This window comes from Leopardus geoffroyi, chromosome A1, assembly GCF_018350155.1.
Source record: "Leopardus geoffroyi isolate Oge1 chromosome A1, O.geoffroyi_Oge1_pat1.0, whole genome shotgun sequence".
In the NCBI taxonomy this organism is placed as follows: domain Eukaryota; kingdom Metazoa; phylum Chordata; class Mammalia; order Carnivora; family Felidae; genus Leopardus; species Leopardus geoffroyi.
In genome coordinates, this window is record NC_059326.1 from 109,343,805 (window position 1) to 109,359,277 (window position 15,473).

Here is a 15,473-nt window from a genome sequence, read left to right on the forward strand (position 1 = left end):
AGGCACATGTTTATTCAAAAATCCTGTTAGTATTTTCTTGTTGAGCTCTGGGGAAGACGGGAATAACATACCCTATGCCTCCTGCAAACTACTAATGGTCTAGTAGTGGAGACCATGGTAGGTGCTCCACAGTCTGTATTTGACCTTGGCCTGAATAATGAACAAAGGGCACTTTAGTAGAATAAAGTGCCTCAGTGCCACAGCCATCACACAGAACAGTGTGAGGGGGCTTGATGGGGCCAGTCAGGAGGAGCTTGTGGGGGCGGGGAGGTGCAGAGGTGCTTTCCAGCAATTTAGGCTTGCCTAAGGAACAAAGCCAGGCTGTTTACTGAGTTCTGTTATCTGGTAATCAGATGGATTCTTCTAAATGAGAAGAAACTGGTACAGATTTCCCCCAAATTGAGTCTCTGTGGGCTTGTGCTTGCAAACAGTGGCCTTCTTAAAGTTTATACTGTGAGCCTTAAATTTGCCTTCTCACCTAGAAAGGTCCAAAATTTCCCTCATTGTTTCACCTCTTAGAATGAAGCATGCAATCCGTGTATTGTTGCATTCAACTGTCTATTTAAGGTAACACAGGAAATTAGCAGTGCATTTTCAAGAAAAGCCGATTACCATCTGTTATTAGTAATCATCTAAAAACATCACTGATTATAAGCATTGCCAGTGGTCAGAGACACTTCTACTAGATGAGAAGGGGGAAAACTACATCATTTAGAATATATTATCCCTTACCCCTTTAAAAGAAGATATCAATTAAAATTAAATGATTTTTGGAATGTATCACTTAAAAGTGCAGTAATCTATCCTATGCCCCAAACTTTCCACTGTCATTTTTCCCCAAATGTAGAATGTTGCATATTAAGTCACACTTCTAAAACTCAATGAAAACGTGTAGCTTTTATAGTTTTGCAGCCAAGGCAGCCAACTATGTGAGTCTGTTTAGAGCCTGGCTCCCTGTACTCAAGGAGAGCTTACAAGAGGGCTTGATCCAGTGCTTGCCTCATGGCCACCATTCTCGTCCTCACTGTGAGCACAGTGCAATTTCACACCAGTAGCCTCTCTAGCATCAAGCAGGTAGATTACAAAACCAAAAGATAGCTGGTAGTATTTCTCACTCACTGCAGTTTTTTTTTTTTTTTTTTTTTTTAACTAAATGTTTATCTTTCAGTGTGGTTGAACCACTGCCTGAATTTTAAAAGCTGATATTTAGGAGTCTGGCTAAAGGCAATTAGTTCAGTAGTTTTAAGGGTTTTAGGATATTAATTTAATAATCTTTAAGGGTTTCATTTAGAAAAAAGAAGTCATTTTTCTTTTAAACTTTACAACTTCAGTTTGGTAAATGACAGATTTTGAGTTTTGCTAAGTAGTGAAAATCACTGTTAGTTCAGAACGTGATACTCAGTAGAACGTGACACCCATGATATCATTCCTTTCTATAAGAGCACTTCCGCTGACCTAAATGTAGGAAGACAGTGATAAGTACTAGGGCAGTAGGGAAGAGTATCCAGTGTAACCATCAATAGCAGTGGCCCTAGCCAGTTATTTTAGCAATTTATATATCTCAAAATCTGGTACAATTTTAAATACAAGGATGAGGATAATGTTGGAAAATGGGTTTTGAAGGTATAATCTTTTTACTGCTTTTTTCTAATCTAAGTTGGTTAATTTTCATGAAGTTAGTAGTTTTTACCATACTCCTGAACTGATTTTTTTCTATTAGTAAGGCATGTATGTATTTGGCCCTCTTAGTTAATGTTTTATTCAGTGAAATAGCTGAGACCGGGGGGGATATCCAGTTCCCTCTGCCATTTTATGCACACTTCAGGTTTTGAGCATCACTTCACATTTTGCAGAATGGTAGTTTTTCTTTTTTGGTATCTTTCAGTCTGGTTATGGTTTAAACAATGAAAGAAGTAAGAACTAGAAAGGTCTTTTCCTGACAGGTGAAGTTTTGGTCTGTTGGTGATATTTTTCCAACCCCTCAGATACCTGTTCTCGAATGTCTGCTTTTCAGGTGTTCTCTGCTAATAGCTGAGTCCTGAAATGATTTAAAAAGTGGCGTCAGAGCAGCAGTAAGTGGACTCCCTTAGTGTTCTGGGGAGGCCTAATAACTTCACTTGTGACTTCAAACTGTAACCCACATAGACTTAGGAGGACAGTAACTCAGATGCTTACAGAAGCTTTTTATTAAAGGTCCAAGAGCAAGAGGCAAGTGTGGGAGAGTTGAACAACTTACAACCGAAAGGAGGATTACCTGATTAGTGGGGCAGAAGCCATGGTGCAAAAAGGTGCCAGAGGACCATACAGACCGCCTGGCATTTAAAAGATGCGCCTTTGTGAAGAAGGAAGAGGGACATGGATGGAAACAGCCCACATGCTATGTTGGCACAGATATCTTTCTCTCTCTCTCTCTCTCTCTCTCTCTCTCTCTGTCTCTCTCTCTCTCTCTCTGTCTTTTTTCAAATAGACTATTTTAGAGCAGTTTTAGGTCCACAGCAAAACTGAGCAGAAAGTACTGAGATTTGTCATATACAAACCACCATTCTCCCGCTATTCTCACGCCACAACTATAGCCTCCCCCACTGTCACCATCCCTCACCAGAGTGGTATTACACTGACACATCATAATCAGTCAAAATGTGTAGTTTACATTAGGATTCATTCTTAGTGTTGTACATTCTATGAGTTTGAACATAGATCTGCCACTACAGTATCATGCTGCGTAGTTTCACTGACACATGTCTTTTTGTCTTCCTGGCCTCATAGTGCCCCCTTTCAAATAGAAATAGGTTAAACCTTTGTCATTTGTGAGCATCACATTTTAAGACTTTTATAGATCATCAGAATATAAATACCACTAAAGCCATAATTTGTCCTCATAAAATGCAACTGATTATTACTGAAAATTTTAAGGAAATCTCTTAAATGTTTAGGAGTATTTAAATATAAGATTAAATAATTTATAAACAAGTCTTTCTTGGAGCATCTGGGTGGCTCATTTAAGCATCTCTTAATTTAGGCTCAGGTCAAGATCTCACAGTTTGTGAGATCCGAGCTCTGGCGCAAGTTCTGTGCTTTTACGTGGAGTCAGCTGGGGATTCGCTCTTTCTCTCTTTCTTTGCCCTTCTCCCATTTGCATGCAGGCGCTCTCTCTCATACATTTTTAAAAAATAAAGTATGTTTCACAAGACATACTAATTCACAAGAGTGAGTATAAATGTAACTGAGTGATGTCCACATTCCAGGCACATGGTGGGACTGATGTAACTACTCAGATGACCATTTACCTACAACAGTTTCCGGCCCGTGAAATACCTATCTTTGCCTAAGCAGAATAATAGTTTCCTATAGGTCATGGATTTTCAAGATCATTCTTAAATGTTCATTATCTATAAAGTCCAGGGGCTACACGGCATGTGAGGTTAATCTTTGGGTTTGTGTCTGTCATCTTCCACAGGGTCCTGCCCTGTCTCAGAACTGCTTTTCTTCCACAGTCCATGCCTACCTACTCAGTCAGACCCTCCCTAACTCTTACCTGTATTACTGTGGTAGCTTCCACCTCTTTATTCCTTCCTACTCCTGTTGTACTTCTACCAGGTTTATTTTTCTAAAGGTAGTGGTCCCTGTTTGCTTCTAATTTTAGGAAAGACTTTCCACATCTGGTCTTTCCCATTTCATGTCTTACTACCCACTATATTCTAACCAAACTGAACGAGTTTATTCCCTTAAGATATCTCACATTTTCCTGTGCTGCTTCTCCTCTAAGAATGTTACCTTGTTGAAGTACTTCCCAAACAGTGTAATTTTTTGTTCCTTTATATTCCATATTTGTATCGCTTGTACCATTTAGCCTTATATTATAGATACTTATGCTTTCCTGTTCTCCATTACTATGTAAATCACAGAACAAGCCTCACATTGGACTTGACATTTCCATGTCACATTTCCATGACAGTGACTGACATTTATTGAGTACTTAAGTATTATTACTCTGGTGACATATTTTCATTTCCCTCACAGGGCTTTTTGCATGTTATATACACAGAAATAGACCTTTGTGTATGTGAATAGTATCACACTGTAGGTATTTTTCTTTTACATCACTTAACGTGATGAAAATCTTTTATATTCAGATATGTAAGTACCTTGTTATTTTTAATGGCTGCATAATACTCTATAAAATGGATGTTACCTACTTGATCTGGACATATAAGGAAGCTTTTATAAAATTTTTTTTTCAACGTTTTTATTTATTTTTGGGACAGAGAGAGACAGAGCATGAACGGGGGAGGGGCAGAGAGAGAGGGAGACACAGAATCGGAAACAGGCTCCAGGCTCTGAGCTGTCAGCACAGAGCCCGACGCGGGGCTCGAACTCACAGACCGCGAGATCGTGACCTGGCTGAAGTCGGACGCTTAACCGACTGCGCCACCCAGGCGCCCCTAAGGAAGCTTTTAAATGTTTGATACTACAGATAATGCTATAGTGTATGTCTTTGCACACTTGGGCAGAGGTACCAGAAAGATAGCTTCATAGAAACAGAGTTAATGGGACAGAGAGTATATATGCATTTTCAACTTGTTAGTGCCAAATCACCTTTGAAAAACACAAAATTTATGTTTCTACTGGTAGTGTGTGAAAGTGCCCATTTCTCCATGACTGCATTTCATATTATCAGCTTTTTTACTTTCTGCCAATCCACTGTACAAAAACATTCTCACTTGAGTTTACATTTCCTTATTTACTAGTGAGGTTAAATGTCATTTCATATGTAGGCTATTTGTATTTCTTTTCTTAGAATTGCCTGTTCATAAATCTCTTTACCAGATTACTATTAGGTTGTGTTTTTCATAGTGATTTGTACCACGTTTTTATAGATTTTGGATGGTAATCCTTTTCACGTACATTGCAAGTAGTTACTCCCAGTTTGTCATTTTACCGTTAACTTTATGGTATTATTTGTGACATTTAATTTTTAGGTAGGCAAACCTTTAGTCTTCTTATTTATAGCTTCTCCCTTGGAAAGAATTCCCAATCTCGGGTGCCTAGGTGGTTCAGTTGGTTGAGCAGCTGACTCTTGATTTCAGCTCAGGTCATGGTCTCATGTTCGTGAGTTTGAGCCCCACATCAGGCTCTGTGCTGACAGTGTGGAGCCTGCTTGGATTCTCTCTCTCTCTCTCTCTCTCTCTCTCTCTCTCTCTGTCCCTCCCTGCATGTGTGTGTCTCTCTCTCTCTCTCTCAAAATAAATAAACATTAAAAACAATTTTTTAAAGCCTTCCCAATTCTAAATTATAAAACTGTTTTCTTCTGATAGTTTTATTTAACTTTTAATCCTTTAATTCATTTGGATTTTGAGGTTTAATAAAGATAGTGATATAATTTTTCCCTCCTTCCCCTACTATTGAAACTTTTCCCACTGACTTGAAATAACAGTTATAAACTAAAGTTCTCCATGTATTTGGGTTTGTTTCATCTTGATTCCTGTCCCAGTACTTTGATTTTATTCTTTTACGTTATGTCTGAGATCCAAACTTTAGAGTCATTTTATATATTTCATTAATTTTTTTTAATCATGTTGGGAGTTCTATTTGGATTGTATTTGGTTCAGTGGATTACTTGAGAATGGACATGTTTGAAATATTAAATCTATTACGCACTGCATAGTAAGTTTCTCCTACTTAATCAGTTCTTGTTTTATTGTAGGGTTTGTTCTGTTTTATAGCTTTTCCCTCTAGATCCTGTATCATTTTGTTAGATTTCTTGGTAGGTATTTCATAGTTTTTATTACCATTGTGAATAGGATCTTCTTTTCTATTATGCTTCCTATTGGATTTTGCTTACTACATAATAATACTAATATTTTTTTATGTTTATTTCTGACCACCTTTTTAATCTTAGTAGTTTTTCAGTTGATTTTTTAGATTTTCCCTTTTTTTTTTTTTTTAAGTTTATTTATTTTGAGAGAAAGAGGGTGCAAGCACAGGAGGGGCAGAGAGAAAGGAAAAGAAAATCCCAAGCAGGCTCAGTACTGTCAGTGTAGAGCCCAACTCTGGGCTCAAATTCACAAACCAGGAGATCATGCATGACCTGAGCTGAAATCAAGAGTTAGACGCTTAACAAACTGAGCCACCCAGCCACCCCTCATTTTTTAGATTTTCTAAGTGCACAGTTATATCACCCACAGAAACAGTAACAAGTTTTCCCCCCTCATTTATGCATTTCTTTTTATTGTCTTACTGAATTGCTAGGGATCTCTAGGACATTATTGGAGAGTAGCCATAAGAGGCATCTTTTTGTTGTTCTTTGGAAGTACTCCTTTATATATATTTTAAATGTTTATTTTTGATAGAGAGCAAGCGGGGGAGGGGCAAAGAGAGGGGGACAGAGAATCTGAAGCAGTCTCTGCGCTGACAGCAGAGAGCCCGATGCAGGGTTCGAACTCAAGAGCCATGAGATCGTGACCTGAACCGAAGTCAGATGCTCAACAGACTGAGCCACCCACGTGCCCTGCCATGACTTATCTTAAATTATTTTTCCTGTTTTACAAGTCTTACTTGGGATAAATGCTACTTGGTCATGATACCACTGATACCATGATACTACTTGGTCTTTTTAATACTTTACTACTAAATTTGACTGTATGTAGAATGTTTATATCTGTATTCATAAGCAAAATAGGCCTGTATCTTTTTTCCTTTTTTTTCTTCTATCTTTCCTTGGTGTGTAATACTTTATATACTTGGGAGCTAACAGTTACTCATAAAACTATCTGAGTCTGGTGGCTTTAAAGATGGCATTTTGACTGCCTTTTTAATTTTAATTATGATATTCAAGGGCTGTTAACATCCTAACCAATTTTCTCTAATTGGGACCAAGTTACTAATTTCATCAAACCTCAGGGTTTTTTTAGTGTTACCAAGAAATAATTGGCATACATCACTGTGTAAGTTTAAGATGTATACCCTGATGGTTTGATTTACATAATACTGTGAAATGTTTACCACAGTGGGTTTAGCTAACATCCATTGTCTCATACAGATACAATAAAAAGAAAGGGGGAGAAAATTCTCCTTGTGATGACAACTGTTTGGATCTCCTTCCTTAACATCTGTCTTCTGTATCATATGGTAGTGTTAGTTGTGGTCATCATGGTGTACCTTTCATACTTAGTACTTACCTATAACTGGAAATTTGTACTTTTTTTTTTTTTTTTTTTTTTTAAGAGAGCATGCCTAGCAGGGGAGGGGCAGAGGGAGAGAGAGAATCTCTAGTGGGCTCCACCCCCAGCAGGACCTGACAAGGGACTTGATCTCACAACTGTGAGATGATGACCTGAGCCAAAATCAAGAGTTGGACGCTTAACCAACTGAGCCACCCAGACACCCCAAGGAAATTTGTATCTTTTGACCATCTTCCTACCAATTCTCCCTCCTCCTGTAGCTTGAAATCAAAGTGTGATGCCTCTTGCTTTTTGTTCATCTTTCCAGGATTTCTTTGGCTATTCAAGAGTCTTCTGTGGGTCTATATAAATTTTAGGAGTGTTTTCTCTATTTTTGTAAAATATGCCATTGAAATTTTGATAGGGATTATGCTCAATTTATAGATGGCTTTTGGTAGTATTGATATTTTAACAATACTCATTCTTCCAATCAGTGAACATGGAATATTTTTCCATTTATTTGTGTCTTCTTCTATTTCTTTTATCAGTGTCTTAGAGTTTTCAGAGTAGAGATCTTTCATCTCCTTGGTTAGATTTATTCCTAATGACTTTATTGGTTTCGATGCTGTTGTAAGTGGGATCAATTTCTTTCAGAAAATTTATTATTACAGTATCCGTTTTCTTAATGGTAAAACAGAGATAACCAAAGCTAACTCCCAGTATTTTTGTAAGGATTAAATGACCTATGATTGTTTACCATAATTTTTTTTTATTTCTTTTTTAATGTTTATTTTTGAGGGGGTGGGGGAAGGGCAGAGAGAGAGGGAGACACAGAATCTGAACCAGGCTACAGGCTCTGAGTTGTCAGCACAGAGCCCAACGTGGGGCTCAAACTCATGAGCCATGAGAGCATGACCTGAGCTGAGGTTGGACCCTTAACTGAGCCACCCGGGGAGCCCCTGTTTACCATAATTTTGCTTCACATGAGGTAAATGTTCTTTAGTAGTAACCACTAATATCACTGTTATCTCTCAAGTGGGTTGAATGTCGTTTACCTTAATCATCCCCTGCTATTGCACAGTGCGGCTATAAACTCCACACTGGAGAGAGATGATACAAAGCTAAACTAATGATGGCCTAGTCAACAGCAGTAGGCATCAACTTGGTGTGACACACCCCTTGGTGAGTCTAGATTTCCTTCAGGACTTGAGCTGCTTGCAGTGCTGTTTCTCAGCGGACCCTACACAGGCCAGGATGCGCCACCTCTGTCGTACAAGGAGTCCATGGCGGAGGCTGTGTGCACCTTGGACACCCCTGCCCCACCTGGAGCTGGCTGTCCACCTTGGGAAAGCTGACTAAGGTTATGAAAGATCTTTCGGTTGAATGGAAAAATGACCTTTTTAAAAATTTATATGAAAAATCAGGATTGTAATGTGTAAAGAGCTATGGATTACATGATTGGTTCCAAGAACATTCTTGAGGGGTTTTATTGTTTGTTTGACAAATACTTAGGTTTTGCTCAGTCCTTTTGAAAGGAGTGTAAAATGTCAGGCCGAGACAGATGTATAAAGTAGAAAATGGAGACGTGCTGCATTCTCATCAACAAGCACAATATGGTTTTTTCCAGTCTTTATTACTTCAAAATCCTTCATCTGATATTTAAAATGTATTTATGTTGAGTCATTTCTCTCTCTCTTGCTGGTGAACCAAAGATCATGAAATGATTCTGCAGAGGTAGTAGCATTACGTTCAGTTTCTTTTTTTGTATATATCAGATAAGAGGCTTGCAAATGGAAGTAAGTCCGCCTCACATCCTCTGTATGGTCATGGCCATGATGTTTGCCTTTTTGTCACTGATGCAACATTTATTAGTTCATAAAACCTTTTCCAAAGAACCTGAGGGCTTTTTGGTGAAAGGTGACTATAGTAAGAACAAAGTTAGTTATTAACAGTCTACTTTTCTTTCTACAAACATTGCTTTGTCTCTTTTTAGTATATAGAAAGTACTAGTTTTTTAAGTGTTGTGGGGTGGGGGTGGGGAGCCTGACAGGCCAAATGGAAATGAATGCACATATTTGGAGTTAGAATTTCTTGATCCTCAACTAGGAAGGGAAAATAAAAGTTTTGAGGTTCACCTCAGTTTAAGCCTCTAAGTCGCTCTCTCTGAACCATACTTTCTGGTTGGTAAAACTCTCACAGATCTGAGGCATTAAAGCGCCTTAAGAGGCTCACTTTCTGCAAAACCTGAAGAGTAACAGAAGAGAAAAAAGGCAGCAGTTCCAGACTTGCGCATATGTCCCCAAAGACTGGGGGACCCCTGTACAACTCGCCTGCTGTCTTTAACTCCCTGCCATCCATTTAATCAGCAGGTCTTCCTGTAACTGGTAGGCTACAGTGGCTATAATCCTTCCAGTAAGCCCAAGAAAAAGTCTACCAAAATTTCTGAAATTTTCACAGAATGTCAATATTTGAGAGTATTTGTCCTGTCAGAGAGAGTGAAAATGGAAAAAGGTAAGGATTCTGGAGCACTGGGCACATCCCTCACTGTATTCATTTGTAACTAAGCAGCAGTGTTTCTGTTCTGTTTATTTTTTCTCGCTCTTACTGTATTCTCCTTTTATCATTGGAAGTAATTCGTTATTTCAGGAGATTATTATGATACTTATGGTATATACATTATGTATTTCATATACTTTTAATATATACTATTACATGTAATTAGTGTTATCATTATACTATTTTTAAGTATCAGTGGCTTCTTTTTCTAGAGCAATCATGAAATTTCACAGTATGAAAATGGAAGAAATCAACAAAATTATTCGTGACCTTTGGCGAAGTACCTATCGTGGACAAGGTAATTTACATGGTTTATCATGGATCTTTTCCAAAGCCCTGTCCCTGGCTTTTTGCACATATTATCTCTCATCATGCCAGTATTACCTCCTGGACCCCTTTATGAACATCTCAAGAGATTTTCTAAGAATTCTTATCTTGACAATATCTTGTAACAAGGAAAGAAAATGCAAAGTTTTCTATTCCAAACCCTGACGAGACTTACATATTTGGCTATGGTACATATTATATTTAACTGATGACCTAATAGATTCTGTTGAAGTGTAGATAGGGATAAGCTGAAATGTGATAAGAAGAAAACCAGCAGGAGGAAATTCTTTTAATAGGGGAACTAAGCAAGGCAGAGCAGAGACTGAGGGTTGAGACATCTGGGTTGCTTCTTCCTCATGAACCCTCTCAGCCACTTTTAATGGTAATGTCACGTTGCTTCTTAGGCTTACTTGATATTTGCAGATGACAAAAGGCTACAGAGTATAGGTTGCACTGAAATCTTCTTTTTGTGTCAGATATTGAATACATAGAAATTCGGTCTGATGCCGATGAAAATGTATCAGCCTCTGATAAAAGGCGGAATTATAACTACCGAGTGGTGATGCTGAAGGGAGACACAGCCTTGGATATGCGAGGACGATGCAGTGCTGGACAGAAGGCAGGTATCTCAAGCCCTTAGAAAGCCCACAGATAACTGACAGAAACTAGTGTCTGTGCAGTGAAAGCACCCAGAGCTGCTGGGGAATATGGTGAGAAGACCCTCACAGCACTCCTTGTTGCCACATAAAGTTAGCCAGACTCAGCTACCCGTTACCCTCTTCCAATTTTAACCAGCATTTCCTGCAACATTAGATAATCTTTCAGGAGAAGGGTCTGAGAAGTCCTCACGTGATCAGCCTAATGGAGAACCATTCATTGCTTCATAACTCTCCTTATGAGAATAAAGTTACTTGTGTTATCAATTTTAAGACATACCTCTGTTTTATGTGCCACCAAGAAAGAATGAATGCAGTTTTAACTGCAAGAATGCATCCTGATTTCAGAGCAGTCAGAAGTGGGGGAGGGGCGTTCACCAAACCACATCCCAGGTTGAGCCACATGAGGCATTAAAATAACTAAGTCTCATTGAAAAGCAGCCCCATCACAGGACTGTGTCCCTGCCCCCACCTAGCCTTTGGACCTGCAGACCCTCTAAAAGAAGGGTTCTTGCCAGGAGCACCTGGCTGGCTCAGTCAGAAAAGCATCTGACTTTTGATCTTGGGCTTTGAGCCCCATGTTGGATGTAGAGATTACTTTAGAACAATGTTAAGAGAAGCGTCTGTTAGACCAGAGGCCTTGACACCCAGAGCTGCCCCTGCATCCCTTCTCCCCCCACTGCCTAGCTAGACTCAACTGCTAGGTCAGGCCATCTGGCTCTAGATGAGGCTCTGAGAGGACAGCCTGTGTTGTTGAATAGGGAGCACAGAGCAAATCAGAGGAATAAAGCTTTAAGGAATCAAGAAAATTGGACCTTCATCCTTGGGGAACAAGGCTGGGTCCTTTCACTGCACATAGGTTTATACCCAAGATGTCATGGATGCTTGAGCTTACTCTTTTTAGATTAGAAGCAGATTATATGGGATAAAAATTCCAGACCCCTGATTTTCTTTAAAAAATCTTAAAATTCTAGAAAAGGGTGCTCACATTATATAAAGTATTTTCATAAATAGTTTTCTATTTTTGCTTGAAGACAATCCTGTGTATATGTATTTTTTGTCAGCCCAGCTGATATCAATTTAAGGCATATGCAGATTATTATCTTAATCATAGTCTGCAAAAATGACAACTTTGTGATCTATAACCAGTATTCCTACTTGCTTTGGTGGTTTTCAGTGGTTATTATGAATAAGAAAATACAGAGTTTGTAACATGTCCCTTTGTATTGAAAATGCTTTGAAAATTATTTTCTAAACAAAGTAGATTTCCTATAGATACTCTAAATTATAAAAATTAGCAGTAATTGCTTCCTTGGTGTTGGGTTGGGGGAGAAGACAAAAACTTTGGTAAAGGTTGGCCAGGAACATCATTTAGACTCTTAATATGTAGGGTTGCAGGTGGGGGCTGTATTAGCATTCAAATACAGGAAGGAAGTGTCTTCCCCAAAGGGCCAAGCTATGATCCTGGCTTCTGCAGTCTTCTAGCCTTCCCTGGACATCAAAGAGAAGCTATAAACTGCTCTGAAATCACAACTCACTCACTGATGCTCCTTTATTCATAGATTCAAGGGGAGGGCATATGGACAGCTCATGCAAAAGTAGTGGATACTCTGTTATTCTTAATTCTGTGTCCTTTGTGCCCTCAGATGGCTTCAGCTGGGGCTGAGGGTTTTAGTATTAGGTTTCTACCAACTGGGGAAGTGCCTCAGAGTTTCAGTTCCTCGGATGTCCTATAGTTTAGCTTAAATAAAACCGTACTTCTGTACTCCTGATATACTGACCCGGGAATATTCTTTCTGTCTTGGTTCCCTCAGAATTATAAACACAGACATTTAAGTGTAGGTTAGAACACAATACCTGATGCCCCTCTGGGACCCCAGAACATACAGATTTAAAAGTAACTCAGAAAAAGAGTGGGTGAGAGGTTGTTAATCTTACATAGTTAACTAAAATGATTAGTTACAGATAAACAGTAATGCAGATGACAGGCTGAGATTCAACATACCTGATGGTTCACTTTCTGGAAGGGTTTAAGAGTCTGGTCACAGGGCCAGGCTCTCCCAAGTAAAAGAGCAACAATTCACCTAAAGTCACTGACCCGATGACATTGCTCCCTTCCCTTATAAAGACATTAGGCCAGGTGTGCATGCTTTCCTAACGTGAATGAGAAAGAGGTCTGTGTGGTACAGCTCAGCTCTGGTGCTTTCTTCCAGGTATTAGCCTCACTCATCATTCGTCTGGCCCTGGCTGAAACATTCTGCTTGAACTGTGGCATCCTTGCCCTGGATGAGCCAACAACAAATCTTGACAGAGAAAATATTGAATCTCTTGCACATGCTCTCGTTGAGTAAGTATCTCAAATTTGGGGACAGGCTATGATAGTAATATATATTACACTTATAAAGTAACGTAGAGTTCTGTGGTGAAAACCTTCTCTGCATGTGTCTTCCTTGGGAAAGCTAGTTGGTGTCAGACGTTAGGCTTTATCTTTGATAGTAATTCTTCAGATGCTTAAAAAGAACTAGGTGGTGAACAGCAGCCCCAGACACATCCTGCAATCTCCCCAGGTGTGCTGAAGGGTTTCCTGGCTTGGTTTGCTTTCTCTGTAAACCCACCACAGGTGCCCACAGGTCATGTAGAGGAGTTAGCATGCCCTGCTTAAAACATTTCTAGGTGCTAATAGTGGATTTTGGCCCATCTCCCCAGTTTTATGAGGAATGACAGCTCCTATTCAAAAAGTATAATAGTGGTTATGTAGAATCTAGAAAGTAAAATTGCACACAGCTTTTGCCACATTCATGTGTGGTGGGTGCAGACCCCAGGAATGGGCAGCCCCTCCTGTGCTGGCAGAGGAAACCCACTTTTCCCAAACTAGAGAAGCTATTTTGGGTACTCTGGCTCAAGATAGATTCTTTCTGGCAGAAACACTAGCAGGAATGGGGCACCTTTCTCAGCCACCTCTCAGTCGTCCTGCATGACCAGCACATAAGGGCTAATACTTTTCAAAGCTCAGTGCATTCAGCCACGGGTAAGCGATAAACAAATGGTTAGTTAAAAAGTCTGATTTCAGTCTCATAGCTAGTTACCTCAGCATATAATGAGCAAAAATGTTCCCAGTACACCCACTCAGGCCTCTTGTGTGTCATACTAATGATGCATCTAGTGACTGGTGGTGGCAGAATTCTAAGTAGACCCAGCTCCTAAGAAGGCAGCTGGGCTTGCATATGTAATTTCCCTTGCCTGTAGTTGGTTTTTTTGTTTTTTTTTTTTTCTTCCAGAGATAATTAGTAACAGGTCAGGAAAACCCCAGACAAAGGAATAAGTAATACGACTCCTAAAGTTGAGCAGCTCAGATATTAAGGAAAATTTAGTAGAACATTTCTGCCTGTTTTAATAAGAACAACTGTGTGTTCTGGAAGAAACTAGATCATCTATTCTCATCAGTCCCTGAGTCAGACCTAGAGGAAGAGTCACTCCATCACCCTCACTGTCTGGATCGGACATGGGACTCCTACCTGGCTGGGCTGAAGGTCTGGGTCCAGCTCCCCCTCTCCAGTTTCCTCCAGGGTTGTCCTGTGTGTGACAAGGTTCTCAGTGTCTTTTTCATATAAAGGAGAGGATTATTTATGCTCTTCAGTAATAAAAGGTTCTCAATATATTGTTTCAGGATAATAAAGAGTCGCTCGCAGCAGCGTAACTTCCAGCTTCTGGTAATCACTCACGATGAGGATTTTGTGGAGCTCTTAGGGCGTTCTAAATATGTGGAGAAATTCTACAGGATTAAGAAGAACATTGATCAGTGCTCAGAGATTGTGACATGTAGTGTTAGTTCTTTAGGTTCTTATGTTCATTAAAAATAGTCAAGATTTTGGGGCGCCTAGGTGGCTTAGTCTGCTAAGTGTCCGACTTCAGCTCAGGTCATGATCTCAACAGTTCGTGAGTTCGAGCCCCGCGTCGGGCTCTGTGCCGACAGCTCAGAGCCTGGAGCCTGCTTCTGATTCTGTGTCTCCCTCTCTGTCTCTCTGCCCCTCCCCCACTCATCCTCACTCACGCTCTCTCGCTCTCAAAAATAAAAACATTAAAATTTTTAGATAGTCAAGATTTTGCCTTAGAAGCAAGTCCTCGGGCAGCTGTTTATTTCTGGTTTCAACTAAGTGCAAAAATCTGTCCTTTCAGAGGAGCTTTGTGTCTAGGATTTTGAATGTCTGAGAGGTTCTACCATCATTAAAATTGTTTCTCATGACATTTGGACTGATTTCCTGAACTTCAGTCCCCTCCAGGCAGCCTCCGTCAGGCCTGGGGGTTCAGTAGCAGCACAGTTGGACTCAGCTACTCTGTTTCCCTTCCCAGCACAAATGAATGATTCCTGGTACTACCAGAAGCTGTTACCTTTCACTTCAAAGCACTGTTAAGAAGTAGGTTTTCACTGCCTTGATAATTAATGATTTGGGCATTTAAAAAAAGTGTTGGGGCACCTGGGTGGCTTAGTTGGTTAAGTGTCCGACTTCAGCTCAGGTTATCATCTCTTGGTTGGTGAGTTCGAACCCCGCATCAGACATGCTGCTATCAGCGCAGAGCCTGCTTCAGATCCTCTATCCCCCTCTCTCCCTCCCCCTCCCCTACTCTCTCTCAAAAATAAACGTTTAAAAAAAAAGTGTTACCTCTGAATTTCTTTGGATATGATTTTTAAAACCTGAGTTATTAGTGAGCACTAATATCTGAAGATGACTGGAAATCATGAGGTTTTAATATTTGGCTCTGCTCCATTTTATAA

General features: G+C 39.8%; 1 protein-coding gene across 3 annotated transcripts in view; it reads left to right on the top strand.

Annotated features, from left to right (window-relative positions):
- The window catches only part of RAD50 (RAD50 double strand break repair protein), an 88,599-nt gene extending 74,031 nt beyond the window's left edge, over positions 1-14,568 (top strand). For all 3 annotated transcript variants that reach the window (XM_045488403.1, XM_045488414.1, XM_045488425.1), the window contains 4 exons: positions 9,929-10,014; positions 10,520-10,662; positions 12,913-13,046; positions 14,367-14,568. In XM_045488403.1, the coding sequence (XP_045344359.1) occupies positions 9,929-10,014; positions 10,520-10,662; positions 12,913-13,046; positions 14,367-14,553 (550 nt within the window). In that variant the 3' untranslated portion in view covers positions 14,554-14,568. The remainder of the gene's footprint in view (positions 1-9,928; positions 10,015-10,519; positions 10,663-12,912; positions 13,047-14,366) is intronic.
- The last annotated feature ends 905 nt before the right edge of the window (positions 14,569-15,473 follow it).